Source organism: Cebus imitator, unplaced genomic scaffold, assembly GCF_001604975.1.
Source record: "Cebus imitator isolate Cc_AM_T3 unplaced genomic scaffold, Cebus_imitator-1.0 Scaffold734, whole genome shotgun sequence".
NCBI lineage: Eukaryota > Metazoa > Chordata > Mammalia > Primates > Cebidae > Cebus > Cebus imitator.
The window spans coordinates 446,220-473,665 of NW_016108049.1; the positions used below are offsets into that span (position 1 = coordinate 446,220).

Below are 27,446 nucleotides of genomic sequence, written 5' to 3' on the forward strand. Positions count from 1 at the left end.
ATAGCAATCTTACTAAGGTATGGGACATCAAAGTGATATGCCTTAATCCAGTATTTTTAAAACTTTTAAAGCAACTATCTACTCCAAAAGTATACAGTCTTTGTAAACAATGAAATGTAAGTGTAAATAATAACGCAAATACACATAAACAAGAAAGAAGAAATGCCACACGTACTTCTATTACCTTAGAGAAAAAACACACACTCTTATCTGGTTTTGTACACTTCTGATCTTTTTCTCCCCCTTTACCTGTGCATTTGTATTCATGTGTTGAAAATAACTCAACACAAAAATGAGATCTAATGATTTGACCTACAAGACTATGAAAAAATGTGCCACCAGTGATAAGCTGGTAACTTTCTCTCCATCCTCTGACTTATGCATATTCAAACAAGGTTAGTTTCAGAATGGTCTGTTTCTGTAGCCTCCCTCCCTGCTCCTATCACACCAAGCTTTCCAAAAGAGTGTGACCGGACATCTGGACATGTTGGACTGAAGCTTATTTCTCTGGGTCCATTGGAAAAAAATTATATGAGGATGCTAGGTTCATTTTTGTCCCCTAAGTGCTCTGTTCTTGAGCCTTTTCCTTTTGCAGCCAGGCAGATTCTTGTAATACTGAGAATTCTCACTTGCAGACATTCTCTAGTGCATGTGTTCACTGCGCCTACGGGATCTGGCATAGGAACCTTGAGGTGCCAGGAAAAAGGGCCAAGGTTTCAAAATTATTTTAGCTCATGATACAAATGTCCCCAAATACAACACATAATTCTCAGGCATCTTCACAGTCATGATATTTTTTTGGCCTCTTCGATATGGCTGTCACATAGAAAAATCATCCTGATTTCCAAACCCTTCCGTTCTGTAAGTTAGGGCCTCCTGAAAAATATCTTTCCTGACAGCCCCGTACACACATGATTTCCCTTGCCCAGAGTCTCCCTGGATGTTCTTCATTGCTTCCTGCCCAGCTATGAGCAATCTCAGGCTTCCCCAGGGTCATTTGAGGCAGTAGATCTGTTGCTTCTATGAGGACTTGCTTTGTCATGTAATTGGCCTTATCTACAAGTACCCACAGTTTGACTCCTAAAAACAAAACAAAAAATAACAAGTCAAAAACAGAAAAACATAAGAAAGAAAATCGTGTCATTTTTGGTTCTTCCACCAAGGAATAACCACTGTTTTCAATTTTGGGGTGTGTATGTTTTGGTAGGGGGAGGTTTGTGTATTTATTTTAACATGGTTAAGATTATCTTGTACATAGAGTTTTGTTTTTGATTTTTCACTTAACATGCCATAAGCATTTCCTCAGTTACAAAGATTATTTACAAACTTTTTCAGTGACTAGACCATTCATAGTTCATTTTATGGATTCTACTACAAAGTGCTTAGCTGTTTGTTTAATCTGGGAGACAATCTAAATACCAACTTTCTGATAATACATCCATGATAAGCAGGCATGTGGAAGAGTGTTAGGGTGTGTGATGAGTTCTGCAAATGTTAGTTATTAGTGCTTTGATTGATGATAACTTTAATGTAATTGTTGTCCCTGGTACAAGGAGAAAGAAGATTGCCACAGGAAAGTGTGGGCATCAGGCATGGGCATTCCCTGTGCCTGCCCCCCATTGAGAATGGACTTCCTCAGGGGTGTAATTTCAAAATTTTAGGAAGTGCCGTGGCCTTCCAAGCTGAGGTCCATCTGTTGCATGCTCAAAAGCTCAAAAATATTGGTTGGTCTGGGCACTCTTGCTGAAAAGGTGGAGTTAGGTACCTGGAAAAGTCCTTCTCTTGGATTGGGTGCATCTGGTGTTCAGGTTACTATGTATTCCTTTTTGTGACATATGTTGGTATTACTTCTGAGCTATCATTCTCCAGATGCCACTTGGAGTCCCAAATAACTGCCTTGTTCTCTGTCAACCAAAAGGTGATATTTTCATGGCCAGGGAGAGAGAATGTGGGGGAAATGTGGGATAGGATGATTTTGGAAGTAATCACATGGAGAAAGGACTCGTAAGTGCAATATGAAGAGGTTAGATAAGTGGAAACTAGTTGAGGAGATACAGAATCAGGAAGGTGGGGAGAGAATAAAATGTGAAGCAACGCATGGTATAAAACTGGGGTCAGAAGAAAAAGCAACCAAGAAAAGAAGAAGAAAGGAACAGAGAGGGAGGATAAATTCGAGTATTACCACTGAGCTTTCAAATTGTGTCTCTCCCACTTACTTCTTTCACCCTCCACCCCGAGGAGTGCCTTTTATATATTCTTTAGAGTATTTATTCATTGAAATTCTCATAAATGCCAAAACTTTTTCTTTTATAGTCTTTATTAAATATTGACAAGGAACACTAGTTTAGAACAAGAAAGTAATTTATTAAATTCCAAATGTATGTGCTTTGTATGGAATCATATGAAATTAACATATAAAATGACATAATATATCATAACATAAAGCAACATTACTCTCCAAACACTTTAGAAATTAAAAGCAAATGTTTGCGTTGGATCCCGTTTGTCCTATCAGATCAGTTGGCACATCCTTCTTCTGTCTTGACTCAATCCTTCCCTTAGATATTCTGAGCAATTACTTATATGACATTTTCTTATTCTTGACCTGGTACTTTTTATTCTGGCCATTATTCTTGACCTGGTGATTATTCTAGTCTTGACTGGAAATTGTGCTTGTTATTACAGATTTTTTAAAAAAAATTATTTGGGCTAATATCTCTAAATGGATTCCTCATTTCCTGGTTGTTTCATGCCTTTTTGAAAACAGATAAGATACATTGACATGCAGAACATACCAACGCCAAGTTTTGTTTTAAAAAAGAAACAATATTTACTTTTCTATAAAAATCTTTGGGCAGCCCTAAAGTGTAAAATTTTACTTTGATCTCATAAGCATTTGAATTAATTATATTTCAGAATGATGACTCTATTGGAATTTCTTAACTGTATTAAATTACATTTTGTAGCTTATTTTTTATCCCATTTTTGATCTTGGTTCTTAGATCAAAATATGGGAATTTCTAGAAAACATGTAAAGACTATCTGTAAATATTATCAGTAATTTGTTTCCTGACACTATTAAACATGTATCTGTTTGGCAATTCTATTGACCTGTCCTAGGTAATACATGGGTATTGAATATCACAGTTTTCCTTAAGAACATGGGAAACATTTAGCATAAAGTGTGTCTAATTTTTTTGAATTAGTTAAATGAAAATCATGCTAATGTCTTGGGGTATTATCATTTATGTTGCTGCCCTTTGTTTATTTATATACTGACTTTGCTCTTGTGTGTGTGGATGATGCAGTAAGGCCAGTTCTTATCTCAGTTCAGTTTCTTCATTCCTTACGTTTAGACCATGGAAGCACACCAAGGCTACAAAATAGGTATGCTTTGAAACTTCAGAGGTGTTTAAATAACTTTCAAGTATAAAAGCACCAGAAGTATTCTATGAGTATTCTATGAGGTTTGGCACAAACCTTTAAAAACGACCACTTTTTTTTTTTTTTAATTGATTTCCCTTAGTGCATCTCTGCTAAGGCCCTCCCTTACCCGGCAGGTGCCCCTGATTTCTCTGTGAATCCTTGCCTTGGATTGTGACCCGGATTTTGTCTCTCACTCCTCCGCAGAGCCCGGCGTTTGCACGGTGTTTGGAGATCCCCACTACAACACTTTTGACGGTCGGACATTTAACTTTCAGGGGACGTGTCAGTACGTTTTGACAAAAGACTGCTCCTCCCCTGCCTCGCCCTTCCAGGTGCTGGTGAAGAACGACGCCCGCCGGACGCGCTCCTTCTCGTGGACCAAGTCGGTGGAGCTGGTGCTGGGCGAGAGCAGGGTCAGCCTGCAGCAGCACCTCACCGTGCGCTGGAACGGCTCGCGCATCGCGCTCCCCTGCCGCACGCCGCACTTCCACATCGACCTGGATGGCTACCTCTTGAAAGTGACCACCAAAGCAGGTGGGGCGTCTGTGGCCTCCCTCTTGCTCTAACCTCCGCCTCACTTACCATCTCAGCAGCACTGCTCAGTTAGAGTGCTCAGGAGATGTAGGTCTTCCTCCGAGGAAATACCCAAGGCAGAGCCAAGTTCCAACTGTGGGACTTGCCTCATCACCCCCCACTCACAGGGAAGGCACATCCTGAAGATGCCACAAACAGCTGGAGACATTTGCACCATATGGAGTCGTGCAGTTGGATGCCAGTCCCATCAGCCTTGCAATCTTCTCACATCCAGGACCTTTCCATCCTCTGCCTAAAAGTAGCAGTTGTACTCTCCACATAACCCCTCTCTCAAGTTTTGTTGCTCTTTTAGGCCATCGATGCCCAGCTTGCAATTGTCAGTGCCACCCAGCTCAGCCAGCTATGTGCAGTTTCACATCTGTGAGAAATAATGTTACTGTGTTAGCATCTGTCCAAGACTTTGCAGTGGAGTCCTCAAAAGTAAACGGCTTAGTATCAGTGATGTTCAAAAGAAACGTAAATGTCCACAGCAGAAGGGCTTGTTCTTGCAGACTCTGGTATGCAGGAGTAGCCATATCCAACGTGGCTGTTCTGTGTCACCCAGACCCCCTCTCTCTCAGCAGCCCACGGTGCTGTAGACTCACTGGTCTCTGCCTTTCTACTCCAAGAGCTGGTATATTCCCCCTTGGGCCAAACTATTTTTGACTGCCAGTGGTCTATGAGGCTCAAATTCTTGTCTGTTATTTGTTACCTAAGAAAGGCATTTTAGAAGCAGAACTCAGTTCTTCAGTATCAGCCCCAGAGCATAATTTCAGCTCATTTTCATATTTTGTTATATCATGTATGGTTCCTTCTGTGGTACCTTTGGTTAATACATATCTTTTGTCAGTTGGACATTGCACTGGCTTTCCTCTGGCATACTCTATTTTTTTTAAAGCATGATACTTTTAAGGAAATCAGTTATCTCCTGCTGTTTGCATTGATAAGAATTTAACAAATGTGAAAGTGTCAATTTGGTCCCCATTTCTTTAGGCAATGAAACATCTGATAAAGCAGGCACTTTTCAGGGACTATAGAGACTGTTTCTACCATACCTTCAGAACCCTGGTAATTGCTTCAATTCAAGCCAAAATGTATTTTGATCAGTTGATTTGAGCTTATGAAATGCCAGCTTAGCTAAGCAAAGGCGGGAAACCAAGAAGCAGCACAAGGAGCTTTTAGTTAGAGAGTATAACATGTTTTCAGTGACAGAATGTTAAGTATTAATGTACTGGAACATTTTATCAAGGGGGAAAGATTTCTATTCTTTATTTCACTGTTGTGAGAGGTCTATTCATTCAAGTTTAGAGGGATTAGTCCTGCTTAGAAAATTCACACACCTGCTATTATATCCAAAAGATGTGGCACTCTGTAAATGTAGGCCCCAAGTCATTCCTTTCAAGGAGGCAACGTTTTATGGCTCCCTGTAAAGTGTGCCTAAGATGACCCATTATTACACAGCACTAATTAAAAGCACCTTGACTATTTGCAAGCTAGCTGAACACAATAGATTCTACTGATATGGAAATTACTAGTCAACCACAGCCTGGTTCTCAAAGAAATCTTGAGGTAAATCTTACAGTAACATGGAGAAAGAGGAAGATTACTAACAGCCTAAAAGGTTCAATATTGTTTCATTCGCAGCTGACACAACCTTATGGAATAAATGTACTCTTTACAAAGATTCCAGGTTATAAAAATGAGCAAAAGAATGAGGCTGCTAAGAGAATACTAACAGATCCTAAATGCCATGATTAGATTAGTGACTTTAACTGTTCTATGCCTTGAACTCAGTTTTACATTTAAAATTTTTTTTTTCCATCTCTCTTTGCACGATGCAAGTCATTTTCATGGCACTCAATACCCAGCTGAACAATTTCCTGTAGCACACGAATCACACAAGCCCTCTGCTTCCTAGAGAAGATTTCTATTCCTCTGGGCATTGAACTTGCTTTACACTTACTCTCTGAATGAAACAATTCTATTTCCAGACAATAGTGTTTTCCACCCTGGTTTATCCATCTCAGTTTGAGCTACCCTTTAGGGATATTTTCTTTTTTACCACCTATGGATTATCTATTTAAAATATTATAGCATTTCCTTTGAGTGTTCTTCCATAGATTTAAAAAAAAATTATAAGCTCATGTGATCAAAGGGTACTTTCTTCAAAATAGCAACTTAAATCAGGCCTGCAGCTGGACGATGGGAGTTGGGGAGGAATGGCTCTTCCACCCTTCGGTTTATGTACTTCGCACTTACGATGGGATCATTTGGCAGGGTAGCACAGGTGGCTGTGAAGCTTGGGTGGAATTAGGCTATAGTTGCTTAGCTAATATAACAAGGGAGGTAGGACAAGGCTTAGTAGCTCGAGAGAGCATTGCCCACTTTCAACACACACCTCCACCCCAACTTTGGACACTTAGCAAATAATTTAAAAATATTTCCTTTCTGCCATCTGTTCACTTCATCAACTTTACCCGAAAGAATTAAGTCACATGTACCTGAAAGCATTAGCACATGGGGAACATGGCTTTTTACTTTATTTTTGGTAGAGCTTTACGCTTGGTGAACCCAGAGAATGTAGACTACCTTGCCCTTTCTTTGGTGTAGAATCTGAATAGAAAAACTAATCAATGTGTAAACCTCGCTATGGTATAGCTACAAATTTTGCACCTCTTCTCTCCTTTTTGCACCTCCTCTCTCCTTTCAGTGGACAATAGCAAAAGCAACAATAACAACCAGAAAATAAACAATGCAAAACAACAATATCCACAATATTAAACAACAACCGCAAAAAAACCCAGCTAGTGGTCTGGAGCCAGGTCACACGTTTGAAAGGGGAAGAACAAGTTGGTAAAGCATTCACTGGTAAGAAGGGAAAATTGGATGGCCCTTCCTGCAGTGGAAGGAATGTGGCTGCTGCTTGCATCCCCAGATGAGACATATGCTTCAGCTTTAGCCTTCTGATTCTGCCAGTTATTTCTACCCAATTTCCCATGCAGAGAATGGAGAAACTCATCCCAGCTGCAGGAAGGACTGTGCCCAGCCTCTCAAACCCTTCCATGATGTTTAAATCTCATAAGATGCCTATTTAAAATATTATTTGGAAGAACAATTCCCTCAATGATAACTTATTAAGGTTTTTTTTTCCTTTCACTACTGTAATCTACTTTGTATGGATTCTGCTCATGTAGAGTGTAAAAATATCCATGCAAACTCATATGTAAATGATATAGCAAGACAAAGGCTTCTGTAGTAGAATAATTCATCCCTTCACAATGTGAAGCCTAGCATTAGTCTGTGAAAAATCTTCTTAATGTTGTAGTAACATGGAGAAAGAGGAAGACAGGAGAGGGAATTATAAATTATTCTCTTACTTTGGGGATCGTGTTTTATGAAGGAGATATCACGAGTTTTGAGAAGGGTTTACTGGAAAAACGGCAATCTGCATCTTTCAAAGTGTATGGACCACCAATCCACTGCAAAGAAAGAACACAGTCATTCACTGTGAGTTGAATTCCCATGAACTCAGTTGTCCAAAGTCTCAAATTGAGTATATCATTGTCAGTAGTAAAGACTTTGGAACTCCCTGGGGTGTACATTCTCAACCATTTGTGGTGCTTAGAAGAACAGTATTTGCCTGCTGTCTAGGAAAGAGATTTGTAGTTTGGAAAATTGTGCAATGTGGAAAACCTTCAGAATTATGCTGTAAAAGTTAAACTTTGTATGGAATTGATTTTCTCCCCTCATTTTTCTTGCTGGGCAGATGCCTGGCTACAGGCTTGTGAGGTCAAGTTTCTTCAATACCTGACAGAGTGTGTTACAAATCACCTTATAGTTTGCTTGTCTTCTTTCAAAATGGTTGTTTCAGTATCTTGATGAGCATGAAACTTACAGTGTCTTTGGCTTCACAGATTCAGTGTATCAAGGTTACCAGAGTAATTCATTTATTTACTGAGTACATACCGTGTGCTAGATGATGTGTTAGATGATAGAGTATGAAGAAATAGAATTCGTTTTCTTTGATAGTTGTAGTTGACAGAGTTGACAGTTTTCTCACAGAGATCCACATGGGAGGTCAGCCTAGTCTTTGGGTTTCTAGCAGCATGTCCCTTCTCTCATACCTGGTCCCATCACTGTCTTCTCCTTATCAAAGTATTTCCCAAAGAGACTTTCCTATGACTCTCCTTCTTCTTTATCTAAGTCTATTTAATTTCTTTTCTGAACTCAGACTCTTCTCTCAGTCAAGAAATCTCTTAAATTTTCTTTGGTCTAAGCATGCTTCTATTTCTACCATTGGCCATAGAGTGATTTCCTTAGGGGTCTTTCCATTTATTTCTTGAGAAGTCCAGTTTTAGACCACAGGTTATTCTACCAGTATTTCTCTTTGAAGTAACTCTTGTGACAGTTGTGTGACCTAATCATAGGAATGCTGTCAGCCTTCTCTCCTCTTGGACTGTATCCAAACTTAGAGTATATTGGCTTAAGAGTCTTACCTCTGGGTATTTCTTCCTGATCTTCCACACATCATCCCGATGTTGCTGCCTTATGCCAATTTCATATCTAGACAAGATCCTCTCTCTCTTCCCTCCCATGCTCCCTCCCACTGTTTCTCCTGTCCCATTACCACCTCATCTTCCAACTTCTGAACATTTGCTCATCAGCTTAATCTTGGTCTTTCAGGAACAAAACCAAAGCCTTTTAGGAGGAAAGTCATTTTGCACTTTCCAGCACCTCAAAGCAGGCAAAATGAAAAATGTTTTTGTCAGGATCACAAGAGGAAAGATTTAAAAAAAATACACACAACTGGGCACAATGGCTCATGCCTGTAATCCTAGCACTGCGGGAAGCCAAGGTGGGTGGATTGCCTGAGCTCAGGAGTTTGAGACCAGCCTGGGCAACGTGGTGAAACCCCATCTCTACTAAGACACAAAAAAATTAGCTGAGTGTGGTGGTTTGCACCTGTAATCCCAGCTCCTTGGAGGCTGAAGCAGGAGAATTGCTTGAACCCACAAGGTGGAGGTTGCAGTGAGCCGAGATCGTGCCACTGCACTCCAGCCTGGGTGACAGAGCAAGACTCCACCTCAAACAAACAAATAAAACCAGAACATACATACATGGGGGAAAGGGGGCAGAGACCATTCTGTTAAAAAGAGGCTTCCTCTGTGGGCGCCATTCTTTGGAGACAGAGACAGTGAATAAGGAGAAGTCCCAGGGCCGAAATACACATTGATCCACTGTAGATGTTTCTTGGTGTCCATGCCACAGGTGGCCACTTGCATTCACTCGTACAGAGTTCACCCATTCATTGGGGAGTCTCGGGCACTGCCAGGGTATTCCCAGAACAGTAATAACACACACATTTGAGACATAAACAAAAACTCTCGTTAGAAAAGTTTGTCATTTGTTTTGGGTTGAACCTCAGAAGACTTTTCAGGAAAGTCTCTCCTTTCTCTTATGGATGGTATCTTCACACACAGTGTGAGAGTAGTTATGAAAGCATTTCTTCTTGACCTTCTAGTCAGATGTATCTATGCTGTGTGACAGCATAACCTGGCTGTTCTACCTGTGACATAAAAATTCCACCATTCAGAAGGGTCATTGGCCAGTGTGGCTCCTGGAAGTCTTGGACTAGCATGTCTGGAGATATATGCATGCTTTCAGACAATTCCTTCAACATTTTAAATAGTCAGCTTAGCAAACCAAGAAAGGTCTAAGTTCTCTACATTCTGGAGTAAAGAGAGTTTCCTGGATGAACCAGCAGTACTGGCCTGCTGATGTATGCACAAGAAGAACTCTTGTCCGTGGCCTGATATCCTCCAACATCACCTGAAATGTTGAAGCTTTTGAGCAAATCCAAAACAGAGGCCCGAGGGATAGAGGTTGGAAGGGTTTCACAACAGCTCAAACCCAGGAAATGTTAATCAAACAGTGTCCATGCCTCAGGAATGATTGTAAAATAATGAAGGAGCAATGTTTTCATTATATCAGTCTTGCCTTTGAAGGGGATATATATTCAGAAACTACATATTGATTGCTTTAATAATATCATTATAGGAAATAATTTGGAAATTTTCCTTGGGCATTGGGGGAATAATTATGTGATGGAATTTCTGGCTGTAAATAATCGCATTAAAAAACAATCATCTTTGTTTTTTTTTTTTCATTTGCACATTATAGTAGTCATTAGATAAATGAACACATGATTTGAACCAACACAATTACTTTAGGAAAAGGGAAAAAAATAAACCTTAGGGTAGGATGGTCAAGGGATAGTCATCTATAGGTCAAACCAGGCTATACAGGATGTTTTCAGGACAAACTTTATATAGTTTAAGAATTCTAAGCCCTAACCAGCAAATGACTCTCATAATTTCACATGTTATCCACTATGGTGAGATTAAGAGGTAACCAAGAATTTGGACAGATCCTTGGTGTTACTTGTTGGAGGATAGTCAGTCGTATGTTCTGTGTAAGGATGTATACATTTGGGAATTATTAATGGATTAATGTGTGGTTGACTTCCTTTTTCTCTCCTCCTCCTCCAGGCTTGGAAATATCCTGGGATGGAGACAGTTTTGTAGAAGTCATGGCTGCCCCGCAGCTCAAGGGCAAGCTCTGTGGTCTTTGTGGCAACTACAATGGACATAAACGTGATGACTTAATTGGTGGAGATGGAAACTTCAAATTTGATGTGGATGACTTTGCTGAGTCTTGGAGAGTGGAGTCCAATGAGTTCTGCAACAGACCTCAGAGAAAGCCAGTGCCTGAGCTGTGTCAAGGGACAGTGAAGGTAAAGCTCCGGGCCCATCGAGAATGCCAGAAGCTCAAATCCTGGGAGTTTCAGACCTGCCACTCAACTGTGGACTATGCCACTTTCTACCGGTAAGCACAGTGTTCTGGGGGATGGGTTTGGGTTGCAGACCAAGAATAGGCTTGACCTTGGAACATAACATAGTATATGACATCTCTTGCTGTGCAGGGCAAAGTGTCAAAACCCAGGGTAGACATCTTGCTGTTCAGCAGCTGATCTCATCTGTGAGTCAGCCCCATTTTATGTCCCAAATTGGGAAACTCCAAGAGGTACTTCAGAGTGATGTCCTCTAGGCAATTCCATGCTTTTATAGGTGTGCAGGTTTACTGGAAAGCTGGCTACCCTGCAGGGTTTTTCCAGGTGTTAGCTTGACTCCAAGATTGAGGATGGCTTCTCAAATTCTGGCCTAAACCACAGTAGTACAGGGCAGAGCTGGTTCCCCTAAATGGAACCTCAAGTCCCTTGGCTGCCTTTGAGTGTTTGAATGAGTCTGGTTATTCCACCTGAGGAAGAGTTTAGGTATGCCTTAGGGTCTAGTCCAAATCAAATATGCACGTGGAAAAGAAGGAAGCAAAACGAGGATTCTTTGGATCTTGGCCAACTGTGAGACTGCATGTCCAGAGTCCAAGGACAGTAGAAACAGGGCTGGAGGACTAAGGGAGGAAGGACTCTTATTAGGAATCAGGACGTCATGACATTTTCTAACTCTGTTTAACCCCTTTCCACGCAAAGCAACTGGTTACAAAGGAGACTTGGATTTGACTTCCAGGCTGCAAGGTTGCATTTCTGAGTAGGTGTGTTTGGCCTGGGTGTACTTCCATTTGCTACACAATGCCATGGGTTCAAGAGGTATGGCTGCCTATAATTTTAACCACTGCGGGTGTGGGAGGAAACACAAGATGAACACAGCCCAGAAGGCCTTGTTTAAGTGATTTGCCTGTGCCTCTTAAAATTAGAAAACTCCTGTGGTCTGAAGCCACAGAGAGGTTATTTTTGCTCTTTAATTGCCTCCAGTTTATTTCCCCTAGTTCTCATTAAATATGATTTTTTTATTTGATCTTTGGACATAAAAGATAAAGTTCTATAAAGGCAGCTTGAAGTGGAAAAAAGACTGTCTCTGTCATCACAAATCCCCAAACATGGCTGCATGTGCCAAACCATTTGGCTCCAAGTCATGGGTTTAGCTCCTTCAAGCCATTTTCCTGTTGTAATTTGAATTCCCTGGGTTCCCTTCTTTCTCCTCCCTGCACCCCCTAGACTGACCTCTTGTCCAGTGAAACTGGGGGATCTTAACAAGAGGCTTTGCAGTGAGTTAAGCAGCTAATAGAGAAACATGGTTTTATGTGAAATCTAAATACCCTCACTTGAAGGTCTGAAGGAAAGCAGTAGAATATAGCAACTAAGAACTTTGTGGTGCCCCAGAACTCGAAATCCAGCCTGGCTGTGCAACTTGAAACAATGACCTAAGCTCTCTAAGCCTCAGCTTACTTATCTGTGAAGTGGGGATAATAAAAGAACCTACCTTGAAGAGTCGCCATCCAGATTTAGTAAGATTATGAACATGAATGCATGTGCTTAACACAATGCCTGCACACAGCCACTGCTCTATAATTGCTGCCATCATTCCCTCCATGATTAATTAAATAATGAAGAAAAGTAAGGTCTCTTCTGGAAGCTCCCCTATCCTGTTTGCAAATTTGGATTGGACCCTTCTCTGCTTAAAATAGAATGGAAAGGCTGTGCTTCTCCTGGGGCCCAGCAGTCTATGTCTTTGATTTTTATCCCATTTCAAAAGAACGTATTGAAAATAAAAATTGGAGAGCAGGCCTGCAGAGGTTAGTTCCTTTTTTTTGAAATTCTATGTCTTTTGCCTTTGGCGATTTGTTTAGTGTCGTGATTTCCAGACTGCAACAGAAATATGATGAGTGCTTCAATAGACATTATGAATGACGACTTGGACATTTATGAAAAAAGAGCTTTAGATTCCTAAGGTGGCCAGGCAGATGCTCCCCTTTTGCCCTTAATTATTCTACAGCAGCTACAATGGGGGAGGACGCTTATTTGTGTAAACAGCTTGATGCCCTGAGTTGAGCAGCTCCTGAGAATATTTGTGGGATCCTTGTGCATGGAGATTTAGAGGCCAGGATGTGGTGGGAAGCAGGCTTGTGCTCTCCTGACTAGTGTCATGGTGTCATGGCAGAGTGCCCTTCCATAGCAGGCCACTTCTTCCTGGAAAGGGTGAAGGAGCTCAGGAAGGGGAGCTGGGCAATTTTGCCTGCCCCACCCCCAGCTGGTGACCTCACAGCCCAACAGGATGATGCACCTTCATGCATCACAAAGGAAAAATGGTCAGTGTTGGCTAGATCCTGTTTCTCCCCCTTATATCCAAGTACATATGTGGCAGGAGAAGAAAATAAACAAGGTGCAACATGGAAAGATAATTCTTTTCTCAGGGGAGCGCCAGAAGGGACCTAACCTCAAGGTTTGTAGGAGATTTTATGGAGCAGTGGACTGAGAGTGAGCTGTGGGGAGGGGGACAGCAAGGTGGACTCAAGCCCAACTCTGCTTGAATCTAGCAGTGTGCCCTGCTTGAGTTGAGCAGTGTGCCCTGGTGCCTAGCTGAGTTCAAGATCTTTATCAAAAGAACTGATACACAGTAACTACCTGGCAGGATTGCTTCTCTGAGGACTGAGGCCAGTGGGCTGCAGCACTAGCACACAGTAGGTGGGCAATCCTGGCACAGAGCATGCTGCTGTCCCATGTCCCTTCCTTTCCATGGAGAACCTCACCCCTGGCTTGGCCGTGTACCTTTCTGGTTGTCCATATCTTCTCCTGATGTCATCACCGAGGACTGATTAGATAAATTCCCACTGATGAATCTGTGGAACACTCTCAAAATGAACTGTTTCTCTTTTGTGATACTTCTGCCAGGTAGTGTAAGTGATGATTGCATTACAATGGTTTAAAAAGCTATTGTTTTTTGTCTTATGAGAATGTCATGTGTTCATTGTACTTGTAAATAATGTTGAAAAAGGTAAAAGCAATCACATGACTTCCCACACATGTAAATTTTTTCCTGTACATTTGATACAATTGGTGGAATTTCTAAAATGAACCCAAAAGTATACTCAGATCTGTGGCTGTAACACATTTTTTGAGTCCTTACAGGTCTAAAGAGATTTGCCTTGATATCATGGATGGTCATATAGGTTACATACATCAACTGCATTGGAATTTGATTTCTTTTCCCCTCCATCCAAAAAATATCTGCATTTTCCTTTAAGGACAAAGAATAAAATAGTGTAACACATCCAAATAACCTTCTGAGCACCACTGTCTTGTAACAAAGGGAAAGGAAATGCAAAATACAAAGAGTATTTTTTTCTGAGAAAATGCTACCCATTTTGGGTTTCCTTAATCTTATAACAAATTCCACAGGGAAATTCTCTGATAATTATGAGGTAGTGCTTCTTATAAGGTCAAAATAATAATTATAATTTATCTGAATTAGGTTTTACTTTTGAAATGTCTATGGTTTATTTTATTCAATTAATTTATTTATTTTGAGATGAAGTCTTGCTCTGTCGCTCAGTCTGGAGTGCAGTGGCACCATCTCAGCTCACTGTACCCTCTGCCTCTCTGGTTCAAGCCCTTCTCGTGTCTCAGCCTCCCACATAGCTGGGATTATAAGTGTCCACCACCATGCATGGCTAATCTTTGCATTTTTAGTAGAAATAGGGTTTCACCATGTTGGCCAGGAGATCTCAAATTCCTAACCTCAGGTGATCCACCTTCCTCAGCCTCCCAAAATGCTGGGATTACAGGTGTGAGCCACTGCACCTGCCCTGAAATGTCTATGGTTTATAACTCCTATTTTATTTTGGTCTTTTACTCAATTTAACATTTTAATAGTAAACTGTCCATTGTCTAAGTACTTGATAAACTACCACTTTGTAAATGAAAGAAAAATTACTGCATAGTAATCAATATTTATTTTATTTTATTTTTTCTGTTTAGGGAAACTTTTTAAGCTTCACAAATCAATTTGACCCATTTTGGCTAATTTGGCATAAAAATTTGACATATAATTAAGCTCTTTTTAATCAGCATATGTTGCTTTAATTAACTAACTGAATATGTTTGGGTGCAAAATAATTTAGTTACCAACTGCAGAAAAGTTTTAACTAAATGTATTGATAACACACATCAAGTCTTAGCTTTGCTAATTGATTTATCAAATTAGATAATCCTTTTTAATAAGGTTTTGCATTATCTCTTATTATTGTGTTACAGATAAATTCCCAGGAGCTAGTGAAGGAGTGTATTGTCTAACTACCTGGAAAAATTAATGTAAAGCTTTTCTTAGATTATATTTGGATTCAAATGTAGGCTACCTCGAAGAGAAAAAGTGTTGAGTGTGTTTTTGTTTTCTTTCTCCTTTCTTACATCTTCATGTCTCTCCTCCAGACTCATGTTGCTTCTCTCTTCATGCCCCAGATGCCAACTGAGCAATCCAAGAGGAATAGGCAAACTCCCACCACAAAGGCTCTCTGGAGATCCTTAGTGGCCAGTATCAAGCCCACCTTCCCGCTGTGGACTTAGGCCACAGAACAGGACCAGCCCCGGGCAGCCAGGGGTACAGAGAGCGGTCAGAAGATGAGCTAGGGCTTCATGGGCCAAACTGGGGAAAGAAATAGTCTTTTATTCTTTGTGTCTATGAAATCCCAGCAGTGGACTTTTTCCCTAACTCCGACTCACATCTTGGAAGAAAGTATAACTTGTTGCAAGTAAGTATAACTTGCCCACAAAGCAGAACTCTTAAGCCAGGACAGGACTGCATTTCAAAGAAGTCAGAAAAATGAATGTGAAGTGCAGCGAAGCACAGACATTTAGAGACCACAGTCATCTCAGGACTGTTTTTCTCTCTGCACTCTCCTTGATGGGGTATAATTCACCAGAGCAAAAACCCTGTTCACTTGTTCAGTTTTGGAAAGTGTCTGGGGATTCCCAGTCTAGGAAATGTTCTTTTCCTTCCATGCAGTGGTTTTTACAGCTGTAAGGAATTGAAGCCATGCCAGAGGATTCACAGATGTGTCCTTTCCTGTTGAGGTACTGGGAGGTAGGAGGTGGGAGGTCGTGCAGGAGAACACTGGAACTCTGACAGGACCATGGTGTTGGATATACTGGGATCCTGGGACTGCCAGTGGCTTCCTTCCAGGGGAAGATCACAGACTTCCTCAATGACCCACTTTGTGTGTTCTTACAAAGGAAACTAATCACTTACTATAAAGCAAGAAAATATATACAGGCAAGGGGTACAGACTTTATGTGTTTGTGTATGAGAAAAATCATATAAACCTAACTGCTATTCTACAATTAAAATCAAGTCAATTTCCCCTACTTCAAAGAACAACATGCTTGAAACATTTTTGTTTCCGTCTTTTAATGACTTGTCAAGAACTGCCATTAGAGATAGGGTCCTAAATCAAATGAGATGTTTCATTTTAAAGTGTGACGTTATATGCCTTACTTTTATTTTTCCTTGGCAGACTCAACTATTAAGTCACACTGAATTCATAATTAAGGTACACTGACACCAGGTAGCAGCTGACACCAGGTGGCAGTAGACACTGCAGTTGTATTACTTACCAGACTTCGGCCCCCTTAAAAGTCTCTTTTTTTTCTTCACTGTATCTAAATACACAATGAACTGCCTCTGAGTTCATGTCATTCTCCTGCCTCCCTAAGATGCCTTCACGTTCTACATTGATTTAACCCATTTATGCCTAGTGTTCAATTTTTGGAATGCTAAGCATGTAGGAGTTATTTCTATCCTACTGCTCAAAGTCATCACCAAGGTCTGATTGCAAAAATTTTAAAAATTGCAACCTCAGGCATAAATTAAGCTGAAGACACAGCTCCAGTTTCATCCTAGCTTTTGGAAAATGCTCTTTCTTAGGTTTTTAGTTATTCCAATTATGTTCATTATCATTTAACTCATGTTTTATGTTGCACTGCTGTCTTCTTTCTCCAGCATTGGATTTTAAGTTCTCTGAGGAATGGAGAATCTCTTCCTTTTTGACCCTTTTGTATTTCACCCAGCACCAACCCTAGAAGGGCTGCTCTTCCTAGCCTGCCTCTCATTGGCATCCTCTCTGATCTCCTTGTGACTTTTGCTATCCCCAATTCTGAGTTCATCTTAGGTCTTTATCCCCATGCTCAATTATACACTTACTGTCAGAGTATGCACACTTTTCTGTCTTTTCATGTAATAAACTGGTCAGACTGAGTAGAGTCTTTGGTCCACCTTTGATGCTCCAAGTGTTGTGAGCAGTTCTTATTGCACAAGTCTGTTTGTGACTGCCAATGGCAGGCATGATGACCCATCTGAATCTCCATCTACCTCTGCCTATTTGTAATTCACATGTCTTCTGGATGCCCTTGTTCCTCTTCTAACCCTCAGATAGTGTTTGGCCTTGTCATCTTCTTATGAAATACTTGAATCCACAGATGTTTCTGCTCTGACCTCTCTCAGCTTGTCTGAGGACCTCAAGCTAGCCTCCACTTGTGTGGTGTTGCAACAACTGGACCTCCAATGGCATGACTCATCCTTTGCCCTGGCCTCACTCAGCAATTTGCCTAATAGCCACATCCCTTTTGCCTTGTCATTGGCTCTGAGCCTTCTGTTAGGCTGGACTCAAAGTTTTGTGGCGAGTTCCCCTCAATCTTTCATTCGTTCTTCTTCGTCTCACCCACAAGTAGGCTTTTCTTTGCTTGATCCATCCAAATCACCCAAAATTAGGATCTTAAATAGCTTTCTAGCAACCTGGATTTTAGCTTCAAAATGTAGTCAGTCCAATTTTCTTGGAGCCAAAGTAAAAAGAAAGACATGAGTTCACTCAGAAAGGTATGAGAATGTATAGAAAATCATTTTATCAAAGTCTAAAATCCTCTTACATTTAATTTTTCATCTTGAAGAGAGACAAATACTATTCTGTTAACAAAGAAAACTGTTCATGTCTTCACAGATAGATTAACCTTTGTGGAGGGATTGGGTCAACTGTGTAGTTAGTCAACTTCAAAGTTAGAGAGAGCACAGTCCACACAGGACTACTCTCACTTCTGACACAAGTTTAGAGTGATCCTAGAGCACTCTCAGGGTCAGGAATTTGCTAGAAGGAACTCATCAAGTGGTAATACTCATGGGTATGATTTATACTTATGTGATAGGAAAAGGATATAGATCAAAATCAGAAGAGATGCATAAGGCAGAATGGAGAAATGTCTAAACATGGAGCTCCTGCTGTCATCACCTTGTGGCATCATGGTGTTAACTCCTCTTGTCCACAATATCCACTGGGTATTGCCAACCAGGGATGTTCACCCAAGCCTTTGGTAGTTCAGAGTCTTTATTGGAACCCAATCACATGCAACCTGCATGGATGACCTTGTAGTCTAGTCTCTGTTGGAGGTGTAATATGCTAATACTTTTGGTCTTCAATTTCTCTAGATGTTGGAACTGTTATTGTGTGCTCCAAAGCCCCATACTAAATCTTATTGTTAGACTGTCTAGTAACCAAATGCATCAGGCAAAAAACACACTCCTGTCATGCAGGACATTCCAGGGGCATCAAGATTGTCTCTCTGTAGCCAAAAGCAGAGTGCAAGACCAGACTCTCTTTGGGGAAGGTTAATTCTTGACTGTATAACCTTCCTAGCTCAAAGTTAAATGCCAGTTTGATTTGATTTTATATATTTAGCTTTAAGTTTATTTTAATCATAAACATCCTGGAATTTTATAGTGTTTCTTTTCAGAAAATTACATTCTGAGATGCAATTGGAGGCTTTCAAATACAGATTTGAATGAGTGTCTTTGTAGCAGGTAAAATACTAATTATTTTGTAGCATCTTTCTTGGCTGCTTAGGGGACTTCTTGATTACTTCTTAGTAAGCAGGAGGCAGAATGGTGTAATTTAATTATATTTTCATTATTTATGGGTATAAAGACCTCTGTATGCATGAGAATGAGGCTGACATGAGTAGTGTTTTCCTCATTTTACTGTGGAGCTAATTGAGGCACTGTGAGGGGAAGGGACTCATTCCAGGCCACCAGTGCAGCTGAACAGGCAGCCTGACAGGCACACCTGGTCTGGGGGCTTCATCCGAGAACTTGGCAAGAGCAGCCAAGGCCGCTTCCAGATTCTATCACTGTCCACTCAGGTTTTCAAATATTCTGCTGTGCCATGAACTCTCAGAGGAGGGGTTTATCAGTTATTTAATTCATTCCTTTTAAAAACTTTCAGCTGAACACCTGCTACGAGCTAGGTTCTGTTGTAGGCATGGCGATTTGAGACTTAACAAGAGAGACAAAGCTCTTCCTTCAGAAAATCATAGCCTAGTGTGGGCACACAGGTATGCATGAGAAATAAGCCATTCCTGATTGCAAGAAGAGTAATGGAGGGAATAGGGTAGTGTGATGGGGTGGGTGTGGGAGTGCCTGATTTTGAGGTAAATGGATAGGAAAAGACTGTGTGAGGAGCTCTCCCTTGAGTGGAACATGCCCCCTGAGAAGAGCCAGTGAGGAGGCAGGCAGGGAGCAGCAGGTCCCACACTGGACAGGGCAAGGCCTACCAGGACTGTTACTTTTAGAAAAGCATCAGTACAATGGTACAAATGAGTATGGTGTAGGTGTCAAGTAGGCTTTGCAATCAGACTGCCTGGGTCAACTCTGAGCTCCTTCACTTATAAGCCCTTGCTGCCAAGCAGGTGAGTTTACCCATTGAATCCCCTGACAACTCCCCCATGAAGGGGATACTGAGAGGACCTACGCATTGCTATGAGGGTTTGTGTGAGGACTGCATCAGTCGCTCCAGATACAGCACTCATCCAGGCCTGGTACAGAGCAAATGCTCAGTCAAGGTCAATTTCATTATTAATATTATTTTATTAGAGAAGCCTGTTCTATGGGGTGTTTAGAATGTCCTAGGCCATCTGGTGCCCGTACTTGAAGAAGTTTTCTTATTTTGAATGGTCATTTCTAGACTTATTCAGAATAACTTAGTCATTTCTAGACTCATTCAGAATAACAGAAGTCTGTTCTATGGGGTGTTCAGAACGTCCTATGCCATCTTGTGCCAGTGCTTGAAGAAGTTTTCTTCTTTATCTTACATGGTCATTTCTAGACTCGTTCAGAATAACTTCTTACAGTTCTGGGCAGAAATTGATACTGTTTCCTAAAATGAAACACACACACACACACACACACACACACACACACACACACACACACACAAATACTTTGGAGTGAGTTAAAATTTCCATAATGCACTTTTTATAAATTATTTCAATGGATAAGATTGGACCAAAGGGGAAGGTGCAGAAAGGATAATTAATTCCATAAGATGAATATACAACTCTGAACTTGAAAAATAATAAACTCATCCTCAATGTGCTTTACGGGGGGGAGGGCGGCAGTTGGTTGAGAAGGAGTTCAAGTGTCTTATTTTGTTGTTTGTAAGGGTAGAGTTCAGGCTGTAGGAAAAGAAGAAACTCATGACAAATTTTATCTTTTTTGATGCCATTCTTCTTTGCTTTTGTAAACAGTAATATGAAAATGATTTAATTTTATGTGATAATTCAAAGTTATGTTTGGGTGTCAAATGCTGTTAGAACCACCTTTCCTAGGAGACCTTTGAAAGGGGGAGAAATTTTTGAGATCTCCTATTTCTATCTTTAAGCTTATGTCTTCTCGCTTTAGCTTCCCTTTACTTACTTCCTTTTCCTCATTGGATGGAGAAAATAATGTTAGTTCATCTTGTATGCAAACTAAGTATTAAAAGGTTCTGAAAGAAGACTCAAAGTTTTCTCCTATAAGAAGAGTAAACAAAGTTGAGGAAATGAGCTGTGTTTTTTCCCTTTTCCCAGGAGTTATCAGATAGTTCAGAGCCAAGTTTATGATCCATTTCTATCCCATTTCTATCCAATGTACAGAACTTTCAGGCATGAATTTTATTTTTTTTAATTAGCCTCAAGCCTGGTTTTATTTTTATCTTTCCTGTTTCTTTCCTCTCATTCACATTTCATCTTATTTTATTCTGCATGTTGTTTTGTAAGCTGACTGAAATCCTTTCTGGAACAAGTTGGAGAGTAAGTGACAATGGCCATTGGCAAAGGATCTAACACTTCTGAATTTCCAATTATTTTTCATTTTGGAATAGAGATAATATCTTCACCCAACAGGTTCTCATGAGGCTGGATGAGGTTTTCCTTGTAAATCCAAGATGAAATGATCAAGGCGTCTCTTTCTCCTGGTCACATCACCAGCAAGGTCTAGCAGCTCTTGTGAGAACAGGCCTGAGGGCTGTGGTTTCAGGTTGCCCTTTGAAAAATCAGAATATCCACCTGGGTGCCAGAACTCCTTGCAAGCAAGAGGAACTGGGGTGGGTGTCCTCAGAGGCAGCCCTGTGTAGGCTGGTTTCCATCAAGCCACATACAGATTGGTTGGAGCTTTGATGCATTATGAGGCCAGCATCATGACTCAGTGAAACCACATGGGCAGGCACAGTATCTTGTGAAATCAGTTGGTGTTCTGGCAGCAGCAGGGGCCTCTCAGAGAAGGCACACTGGCCTCTGTGCTGTTTTGGGAGCAGTATCAGGGCTTCGGGCTCTGGCTCGGGCTCGGGTTCAGAGCTGTGTTGGGCTTGACAGCCATCCAGGACTCTGTCCATTTCCCAATCAAGTTGGCAAAAATCAAAATTGATGGGTGCATGTGCAAATACAAAATAGGAGGGGAGGCTTTTGCATTCCTGGACACTCCAACACATTGTACTCTGTTTATGCGGAAATCTGAGACTCAGTCTCATTTTTCTTCCTACTTGGCAAATAAAAGGAGCAGCAGGGCTGCTGCACTGTCCATGCCACTTGCACACAGAGATGGAGCATTGTATAGTAGAGACCAAATATCCAGAAGTGTATACATTAAAAAAGAAAAGACTTGGAGGTTGGCAGTTTTATTAAGGAAGAAAGTGCTGAGAAAATTATATTTGTGTGTCCAAAGGCACTTTTCTAGACTCATGGTCAACTATTCATGTCCAGGAGTCAATGAAATCAATCAATAATAAATTAAAATAGGCACATATTACCTATTACCAAAAAGAGCATCTTTTTTTTTTTTACAGTCATAATTGAGTGATTAAATAACGACATCAGGCACTGTTCAAGGTGCTGGAATGAGACAGGAGTCCTCCAGGCAATGAGAAAGGAGTCCTCTAGCTCACAGAGCTTGCAGGGCAGGTTACTGAATGAGCAGCATGAGTAAACACAGATATGATGTGGAGAGAGAGAGTTGTGTTTTCTGATAGAGGATATGCTGGATGCTATGAGAAATGTACTCTGCCAGGGGGCTAGCTTCCTGGAGAAGGTGACTTCTAGGCTGAAACCAAAAGCTGGACAAAAAGAGGAGTAGAAGGCTGAGGAAGAGAACAAAGGGAAAGATTCTAGCCATAGCAGACTTCATGTTCACAGCCACGGAGGCCAGGGAGAGCCTGGCACAGGCAGCCAAGAGACAGGTGTTCTGTGGGGTGGTGCCATAGACTTCAGGGTGTACGGACAGTGAATCAGAAAGCAAAGGCAGAGGCTAAATTATTACAGTTTCAGGCACCAGCAGTCACCAGACATGGGCGAGGGGTGGGGGGCACCCTACAGCGTTTTTCGCCATTAACTATGAGCTGATTATACTGAGCAGGGTTTCAGTAAATCTCAAGACTCTTCATTCACTCATCATTCATTCATTTCTCAAGTAGTTTGCTATACTTATTACATAGTCTATGTGTTAGATCCATAGTTCTTGAGCTTTGGCATGAAATGGAACCACCTACAGAGCTGATTCAGTGGGTCTAGGTGGGGCTTGAAAATGTGCATTTCTAACAAGTTTCCAGGTGATGCTGGGGTTCAGGAACCACATCTTGAGAACCACTGCACCAGGTGAGGAAATGACAAGAAGAACCAGTCCAAGATCATGTGGGCCCCCAGATTCCTGTGGATCACCAAGGGACTTAACTTTCTGAGCCACTGTTCATTTCAAGACTTTTTTGAGTCTTTGAGTGAACAGGGCTTAGGTTTCTTTTGTCTTTGTACACTCAGCTTCTACACATTAGAGACAATGCAAAGTGGGTCCCTGGTTAAAAGCGTTAGGAGCTAATCTTATGCTCACCTAGATAGACCAAAGTTGTAATTTGAGCTCAGTGGCATTTTCTTGGTCTATAGTATTTTAAACTCTTGGGTTTTTGTTGTTGTTGTTGTTGTTGTTGTTGTTATTGTTGTTTTGAAGAAAATGGGCACTGGTTTGACTGCCTTCTCGTTCATGAAGTCATACCCAGAGAACGTGCTGGACTTGCTTGGCTGGGTCATATGGGAACTCAGAGTTAGAATCCAGAGTCAAAGCTCTCCTGGTTGCTGAGACGCTTTCCATAGAGAGGCCAGTGTGGGGAACCACTCTGGTAACTTTTGGATAAATTTTCGAGGACCCGGTAGGGGAGGAAGGAGAAAACACTGGATACAATGCAGCTGTGTTGCTGGACAGAAACAAAGCCCAGCATTCCTGTGTAGAGCTGCCCAAATTCTCTCCCACCATGCACAGGAGGGAGAGGCCGAGAGCCAGGAGTCCAGGTCCGTGCACCCAGAACAGCCAACAGGATGTATCTGTAAAAACCTGATTCCTTTTTACTGGCTTCAGGCTTTTAAAGAGTCTGGTCAATGGGCATAGAGAGTAGGAAAATATATGATTTGCAGGGAAATGGGGAAATCTGGTGACGATACTGGAATTAATAATTCTTTTAACATGAAAGAGTTGTTCTTTATGATCCTTACCATCTTACCTAGTGTTTGGAGTTTAAAGGGGAGAGAGAGAGGGTGAGCTGGTTTCTTCATTGTATCCCCAGCAAATGGCCCATCTGTGAGCATGAAGGTAGATGCATCTAAGCTGCTCAAAGAACTTGGGCCAGAAGACCTTTCAGAACCCCTAAAAGCTTTTCCATATGAAGAGGAAACCAGGAAATTGAAGTCTTCATTTTGTCTTTGTGATCAAAGCCAGGGAGGAAGGATATTAAGCAGATACTGACCCGTAGTTTTGTGGCCACTAGTAGGATTTATTGATATGCATAGCAACTAAGGACTGCAGGAAAGCTGAAGTTGGTATTTACTTCAAGAGAAAAAAAGATCAGATGGCTGAAAACAGGGGGCTATGTTGCTATAATGAGCCTTTGATAACAGGAGGTAATGATAGTCATGTTAGCTGGCACTGACTGAACATGTGTGATGTGCCTGGAGTCTGGGAAGCCTCATAATGTATTCCAGGGGTAATAATAATGGACAGTACAGTCATAAGGCCAGGAGTAAGAGCTTACACTTTTGAGTGCTCACTATGTGCCTGGCAGCAGCTAAGGGCTTTCCCTGCATATGTTGTTCCCTGTGTGGATGAGGAAACTGAGCCACAGGAGTTACCAACATTGTCCAAGGCAACCAGGCAAGAAAGAGGCAGAACCAGGATTTGAAACCAAATCTGTTTGACCCAGGCAGAACTTGTGTTTTTGACTGTAACCACCATAATCTGGTAATGGTTCCTGCTGGTAAGCCATCCTCAAATTTTCTGTTTCTTAAACTAAGCTAAAACACTAGGAACTTGCAAATGTTTCTTGTGCTATAATGTATTTTCATTCTGGAGGGTATTTTCTTCTTGTAAAAGATTTTTGTCTTTTCAACAAAATTATCTGTTTAGTTCTACTTTGACAAAACTGTCAAAATTATTTGGAAGTAATATGCTATGGTTTATGTTGACTGAATTTTAAATAAACCAGTTTTATCTGTCTTCTAAGGAGAAATTTATGGATTTCAAAATGATGGCCACTTACTACTCTCTCTCTTTTTATTTTATTTCTGGTCCATAGTGTTAATTCTAAGATAATACACATTCATGTCTGACCCTGCTATGGAAGGCTGAATTCATCATGATATTAGAATCCTTCGTTCCAATGTCATGTACTTGTAAACTGTTTCTTCCCTTTTCATCTTTTTGCTTTTAAGGACCACTTAGTAACAGTTTCTAAAGAAAGAAATGGATTTTTTTTTTTCTCACATTTCACTTAAGATGTTCTCAATTGATGTGATATTAGTACTCAGTGATTCTTAACTTTTGGGAAGCCACAGTTTTTTTTTTGTTGTTGTTTGTTTGTTTGTTTTCTTTTCTTCTTCTTTTTTTTTTTTTTTTTTTTTTTTTTTTTTTTTTTTTTTTTTTTTGAGATTCTGAGACAACTGAGTCTCCTATTCCCAGAATAGTGCACTCCTGCCTTTGCATGTAACAGGGGATTCTCTGCCTAGGATGCAGGTCAGTGGACACTGGGCCAATAAATTCTGTTTCCTTCCTCTCTCCCTCTATTTAATTCTTATGTAAATATTTTTTGAACCCTGTTAAATTCTAGGCACTGTGCTCTGTGTTATGGTTACAGGGATGAGATAAATAGCATGGTTCCTGTCCTCATGGAGTTTATAGTCCAGTGAATGAGGAAGACATTCAACCAACATCCTCATAAACATGTATCTATGCTATGATATGTGTGCTAAGAACAAAAAAAAAATTGTGTAAGAAGATCATATACAGGAGGGCCAGACCTACTATGTGTATGTGTGTGGGGAGGGGAAAGCGGATGAATCAGGGAAGGCCCCTTATGAGAAAATGACATCTGGACTGGGCTAAAAAGGATGGGTAGGAAGGAGTTTGCCCAGGGCCAGGAGGAGAGAGGTCTGGCCAGGGAGTGTTGTGCATTCCTGCACCTCCAAATTGCTGACACAGCCAGCCCCTTCTGCTGCCTGTCTATCTGTCCCCAAGACTCTGTGTGTTTCCTGTGCTATACTCCCAGCATAATAAAGTCAATTTGCAGAATCTCATCTGCCAATGATTCATTCATGTTATGGGTCAAATCAGTTTTCTCCTGAAGATAAATCCCTCTTGTGGAATTTTTTTTCGAGATGGAGTTTCGCTCTTGTTGCCTAGGCTGGAGTGCAATGGCACATCTCAGCTCACCACAATCACCACTTCCCAGGTTCAAGCTATTCTCCTGCCTCAGCCTCCCAAGTAGCTGGGACTACAGGCACTTGCCACCACACCCAGCTAATTTTTTATTTTATTTTTATTTTTAGTGGAGATGAGGTTTCACCATGTTGGCCAGGATGGTCTCGAACTCCTGATCTCATGATCCATCCATCTCGGCCTCCCAAAGTGCTGGGATTACAGGCATGAGCCACCACGCCTGGCCCCCTCTTGTGGAGTTTTAAAATGGATTTTCTCTTTGCTCTCAAAGGGATTCCATATTACTGGGTTCGTTATATCTGGTGCAGTGGCCTTAGGTTCCAATAACTGCTGTAGGTTATTTGACTTGCTATGGTAAGCTTAGAGTCAGGGCCATGTTCCTTTGCAGAATACATCTGGGGTGAGGAGGATACACTTGCTACCCATGTACACACACAGAGATATGCATGCTCAGACATGTCCACACTCCCCAGCACACATTCTGTAATGTCACCACATTGGGATGAGGTTTAGACCCTTACTATTCAAATCACCATCCAACCCTTGGACCTGTTAGAAATGCAGATTCCCTGGCCCCACCCTAGACGCCCTGATCAGAATCTGCAAATTCGACAAGGTCCCGACATGATCTTTGTACACACTAAGATCATGTGTGTAAAAAGATCATGTACACACATTTCCAGTCTGGCCTAGTCTGTGTTGTTGAATAGTTTAGTCCAAATGCTTCCACTTAAACCTTGAGATCACATTGACAGTTTTAATTATATTTTAATAGAACCATCACAATGTTTTGTTCCATGCAGGAGAAAGGAGTCCAGGTAACTGTTTTGTGGAATAGATGGAATGTGCAGCAGATGTGTGTGCCTGCAGAGGGCAAAGCCACACCAGTCTCAGCCCACAGCACCCCTCATTTCACGGACTGTCACCTGTCTGTCACTGACATCCTTCTTCATTAGCTACATCAATTGGAAAATCTCTTAACAGAATTTTAAAATAATCAATAGATGATGCAGATATAAGGCAAGAAAATTTTGCACTAATCAGTGAAATTGCTCACAGTTATGAGTTGTGAAGTCACTTGTGTCTGCTTTGTTCTTGGTCCTTCATAGGCCTTGAGCCGCAAGAGGCCAGTGAAATGCAGCCCCAGGTATAGGTGGCTCAAGTATTTGACCTTTCATTTCCTTCCTGGACCCTTTCATCCCTGCACTGATTCCTGGGTTCTGTCCTTCAGTTCTTGGGAACTGTGACCTACTTCCTACCAGGGCTATTCCATCGAACCATGCATTTTGTTCCATAGGCTGTCTTTAGCGTTGGGTAAGAGGCCCTTCCCATATCAGCCTCAGGCTCAGGGCCCCCTCACGTGGTGGAAAGCCACAGCTCAGGGCAGTGTACCACACAGTGCCCATGTATTAGTGTGGCGATGTCACTTTCCTTTGCACTTCGATGGCATCCCCCATTTCCTATTTGGCTGCAATAAGTACTTTTACTCACCTTGTATTAATTAGATCTTTTCCTAGTTACCTATGAAGAAAACCCACTAAAGTAGTTAAA

The 27,446-nt window shown here is 41.2% G+C and overlaps 1 protein-coding gene across 1 annotated transcript in view; it reads left to right on the forward strand.

Moving 5' to 3' along the window:
* Nucleotides 1-27,446, forward strand: part of BMPER (BMP binding endothelial regulator) — a 235,546-nt gene that overhangs the window by 156,431 nt on the left and 51,669 nt on the right. The window contains exons 13-14 of the mRNA XM_017519293.2: nucleotides 3,631-3,960; nucleotides 10,548-10,884. Of these exons, the coding sequence (XP_017374782.1) occupies nucleotides 3,631-3,960; nucleotides 10,548-10,884 (667 nt within the window). The remainder of the gene's footprint in view (nucleotides 1-3,630; nucleotides 3,961-10,547; nucleotides 10,885-27,446) is intronic.